The sequence below is a fragment of the Melampsora larici-populina genome (assembly GCF_000204055.1).
Source record: "Melampsora larici-populina 98AG31 unplaced genomic scaffold MELLAscaffold_8, whole genome shotgun sequence".
Lineage (NCBI taxonomy): Eukaryota > Fungi > Basidiomycota > Pucciniomycetes > Pucciniales > Melampsoraceae > Melampsora > Melampsora laricis-populina.
Genome location: NW_006768772.1, coordinates 108,411 through 113,197, shown reverse-complemented (window position 1 = coordinate 113,197; position 4,787 = coordinate 108,411). Strand labels below are relative to the sequence as shown.

The 4,787-nt window shown below is 43.2% G+C and overlaps 1 protein-coding gene across 1 annotated transcript; it reads right to left on the bottom strand.

Moving 5' to 3' along the window:
- Window positions 1–313: 313 nt before the first annotated feature.
- MELLADRAFT_71204 (uncharacterized protein) lies at window positions 314–1,722 on the bottom strand (the record flags this gene model as incomplete). The annotated part of the gene is made up of 5 exons (XM_007407023.1): window positions 314–520; window positions 597–884; window positions 962–1,091; window positions 1,147–1,233; window positions 1,629–1,722. 5 exons carry the CDS (start codon window positions 1,629–1,631, stop codon window positions 477–479), a joined length of 552 nt encoding a protein of 183 aa, XP_007407085.1.
- Between the last annotated feature and the right edge of the window lie 3,065 nt (window positions 1,723–4,787).

Genomic DNA, 4,787 nt, shown 5'->3' with positions numbered 1-4,787 from the left:
AGACGGGGACTTGAATCTGAATGGGCAAGAAAGCCACATTTGTGCAACCACACAGGGCACTTGTCGTACATACTTTCTAACAGTGATGTGGCGGACACAGGCCCCTTTGACGCAAAGTACGAACAGTCTGAAGAACAGGCGCTCAAAATCTGATGAACGGCCGCCATGCGCTTGACTGTGATGCAGTCAACGGGCTGAAGGTCGCGTGGTTCTTACAGGGGATGACAAGTAGCTCAGTGCAATGGGCAACAAGACTCTATGAGGGATGTGAACAGGATAGACCGTGTGTTCACAGAAGGCACACGACATGGATATAGTATGACGTCCGTTCATTTGGCGAGCTCTCGTTTGTATTGGGAGCCGGACAGGGCATGCAGGCTGTGACAATGAGACATGAACAATTGCATAGCCATATGGAGAAGTAGTGACATAGCACGGGACGAAGTTTCCCTCGAGGAAAAACCAGGATAAGAAGCTTAGACCTTGAAACCACGAGATTGACGACGACCACGACCCTTTTCTGAAAGACGGATTGATAGAGGAAAACGTTAGTGGCGAATGAGCAAGTGGCAACTGTCTATAGTATTGCAACTGACCGAACTTGCGTCCCTTGGACAAGACATATGGTCGCTTGTTCTTGTGTGGACCATGACCGAAATGGCGGTTGGCCTCACGGGCGTTCTTCTTTCCTCGGAGCAAGACAACATTAGAGCCGGTGGGGTATCGGAGTGCCAATTGATCAAAGGTAAGGCATTCTCCACCAGCGGCAAGGATTCGAGCGCGAGCAGTGGTGGTGAAACGGAGGGCAGCAATGGATAGCTTGGGGACTTCGAGGAAACGGACATCATCAGTGACGGTACCAACGAGAGCGACAGTCTTTTCGGCTAGAAAAGGGAAAATCAAGCGAGTGGTCAGGACTTCTTTTGAAGAATATCAGTTGCTAAACTGAGTGACCGCTTACGAGTATCCTTGATGGAGGTAGCGATACGTGAAATTGACATTGGGGGTCGGTGCATTTTGCTCATGTAAAGTCTTCGAAGGACAACTTTGTTGAAGGTACCTTCGGTTCGGCGGGCCAAGAAGCGGTAAAGCTAAGAATAACACGTCAGTCCTGAACAACTCCACAAAAGGAAGAATAGCGCCAACCTTGACAAGGAGCATGAGGTAGGGATCCTCGGATCGCGGGGCTGTTCGGTGCCCCTTTCTGACATGGTGGTGTGCGATGTCGATACCCTGTGGATTCGTCGAAAAGATAACGGTTAGAATACCATAATGTGATGGCCGACAACACCGTAGCGTGCAAAACAGGGGCCGCAGGCTGATGAGAGCTGAGCGAAGAATAGGCCACCGAGCCGCTTCGTTGATCATGAGTCAGGCATCACGGATTGGTCGCTGAAGAATCCGAGCGCAAGCAGCATGTCCAATGAAGCAGGTTCAAGGTTGAGGCCGACAAGGCAAGCCTTGAGACATAGTAGGCGACTGAGCACTACTAGTGGATGGCTTTGTTGGGTACCCTGAAAGGAATACCAACAACAGCACGCCTATCTCCATCGCAGCTCTCTGGGCAGGCCCCGTTTCTTTGCTACGCAAGAACGTTCGAAAAAGAGAGTTGAGGGGAGAAGACTCGCCATCTCGGAGACTGTGTCGGGGTCGCTTGAGGTGAGTTAGTCGGAAGTTGAGTCTTGAGGTAGTCGTGCAGCACGCGCAGAGCCAGTTCAGTCCGACGTATACTTTGCAATACCCCACCTGGAGCGGTAGTTAGGTTTAAACAACCATCACCAAGCTGAACCTAACATAACTCAAACCTGTCTAACAACATGAAAATGTACCCATACATGCCTCAATTTCAAAGACACGATAACACCACCCACCGACCTGAACTCTGCATCTCGAATCGGAAGCTCATCAAGGTAGAGAGACTTTGTGGTGTCTGTCCTTGTGCCACCCACTTTGTATCTGCGCTCTCATCCTCAAAATCTATCCTCAATCCTGATATTGCCTTACACAATGTACTTAAGGTTAAACGATCGATACCATACCTCTACTGTAAAACATGTCCTTGTGATACGGTATGAAGGGATACACACATGAATGTATACGCACGATTACTCATTTGAAATAAGTGAAGCTAGATACAGTCATTTAAGAAAAGCTTGCCCCAAATTCCCCGCCAATTCGCTCGAGTTTTGCGGGCAATTTAGGGCAAGCTTTTCTTAAATGACTGTATGTAAGATTCAGACATCTCATTCAAATATTCGGCGCAATGACGATGTCAAAGGTCTTGATCCAGAATTGCGACCTTTCTGTTACAAAGGCGTAGCCTGTAGGGTGATCCCTGTGTAAGGCACACAAGCGAGATCCTGAAGCTATCATCCTTGTTCCAAGCCATGTATGTGATTGATGCATTACAAGCAGACAACTGCCTCGAGCTCTTCCCTGTCTGTATAATTTATGTAAGTTGTAAACTTCAACAGAATCTTTGTAGATTGGGTTAAATGTTGCATAGATTACTGATCAGTGGGTTCCACAAAATGCCATGCAGCCGTGGAGACCTGAACCCACTCAACAGCCTTTCTTGGGGTAAGAAGGCGCCAAGAATGCAAGAGAATTGAGTATTAAGCACACATTATTCAGAGGGAAAGATGTTCAAAAAGGTGATCCTTTGGTTCAAATTGACTTTACTTGATGAGGAAAACCAAAGATGATATGTCCAGCAAAGGACTCATGATATCATTTTGGTAATGATTCTCAATTTTCTGCATATCTTTTTTGCTTCATGCAGCATCATTCAGAGCATCAACTTCAAGTCTCACCCCACCAGTGTCATTTGTTCAGCTTTTATTAAAGAGTCTCCCGTATGATTCCAACAATTTGATTACTTTAGATGAGATGACATAAATTAAATTGTAACCCCCCCTTTGAAATTTTGATTCATGACTTACTAAGGGAATTTTCTCTGTGCCAGCCAAAATAGAAGGAATTTGTGCTATTTTGGCTCACTTCCTAAATTAATCTGTACCTTGCTTCTCTCATAAACTCCCACTTGTATGACCAGACTCTGTGCAAACCATCTTCCTTGATGATCAACTTACCCATAACAAACCTCCCCATTTATGCTACATGCCATACTGTAGGGAAACATTGCTGTACATTGTTCAAATTTCATACTGCAATCACTTCCCTAAACAATCCATGCAACCCACCATATGATACAAATTTATGGCATGGCTGTGGATGCTCTTAGCAAGAACTTTCCTAAAAGAACAGAATTGAAACCATATGAGTCACTTGATTCTTGATATTCTCACAAACTCAACAACGGGAAATCTAGTTCATATTTGGCCAATGAGGTGTGAGGCATGCAACAGGATTTTGTGGGGTCACCTGAAACGGCTGAGAATAGTTCACAATGGAGCTTAGGTTATGGTCAGTTCCAAAGTGAGAGGCTCTAGATTGGGGTGTAGCATGCAAATCAATATGATATGTGCAACATTCCTCTTTGGGTCAGCCCCAAGTAGTGTATGGTGGCCCAAGATGAGGTTATCACAATCAGTGTGCATGTAAGTTTTTTTAAATTACTTTCCTTCATTATAATTAGGGGGAATTGTTAAATTTATTGTCCGGTTGTTGCTTCAAAAGTCTAGTATTTCTTTAGGGTGATCAACGTAAAGTGAGTTGCTTCTTAATTTATATTGATATTGTCTCTTTTTGTATTTCTCATCTATCAACATCACATTACGTAGCTCAATAGAGATTGTTATGTCATTGATCATATGACATCATTTTGTGTCAATCCATGTTGTTTTTCTATTTATAACCTGATCTTAAACATCAGTTGAACTGGTTTGTATCTTTACAAAATCTTATTATAAGATTTGTTGCTTTAGTTTCATTTTACCTATACTAAATTGTATGTTTTTTTTTGGATTCAGGTAATGAATAATCTTTGATCTGACTGTATCTGTACAAAATCTTATTACAAGATTTGTTGCTTGATTTTCTTTCACCTATACTAAGATTCACGCTTTTTTGTTTGGATTCAGTCCAACAGGAATCAAAATTTCAGCAATTTGGCAGGGTAAGGAGACATGAAGTATAATATACCAGGACCCCGGAATGCCCCTATAAAGGGTAGTGATCTGAAAAAGTCCCTTTTTGACTTCCGCGGATCCCCACCTCTGCCAAATGGCTAAGTCTGTTCCTGGCTTCACCCATACCTTTAAGAGGGTCTTAAGTTTTCCTTGGACTTCCTTGAGACTGTCAAAGACTGGCATGGATCACAAAAACCAATGATAACAGAAGGCAGAAATGGGCAGAATCCAAGCGAGCTGTGTATAATCCCATAAATTTTAACTCCGCAGAAGTCAAAAAGGGACTTATTTAGATCACTACCCTTTATAGGGGCATTCCGGGGTCCTAACATACCCCACATTCAGGCACCAGTGCATTCAGGTCACCAGAGATCACTGACCTACAGGTGCACCCACATATAAAAGTATGAGCTTTGTAAAGCATGAGAGTACTCAGTACTAGACATGAGGACACAAGTGATGAGCAAAGAAAGTGCCTGATGGTACAAGAAACACCCACAGATAAGAATGGATGAAGAAAAGAAACTCTAGTGAAGAGATAAATTCTTATATAGTGGGGATCTTGTAAAACCATGGTGCACTTAAGGAAATAAATAGATTAAAATAAGTCAAAAGACAACATCACATCATACTGATAATTAACACTTATGTCTAAGAGAAATGAAAGAAATGAAAGAAGATAATTATATCAATACC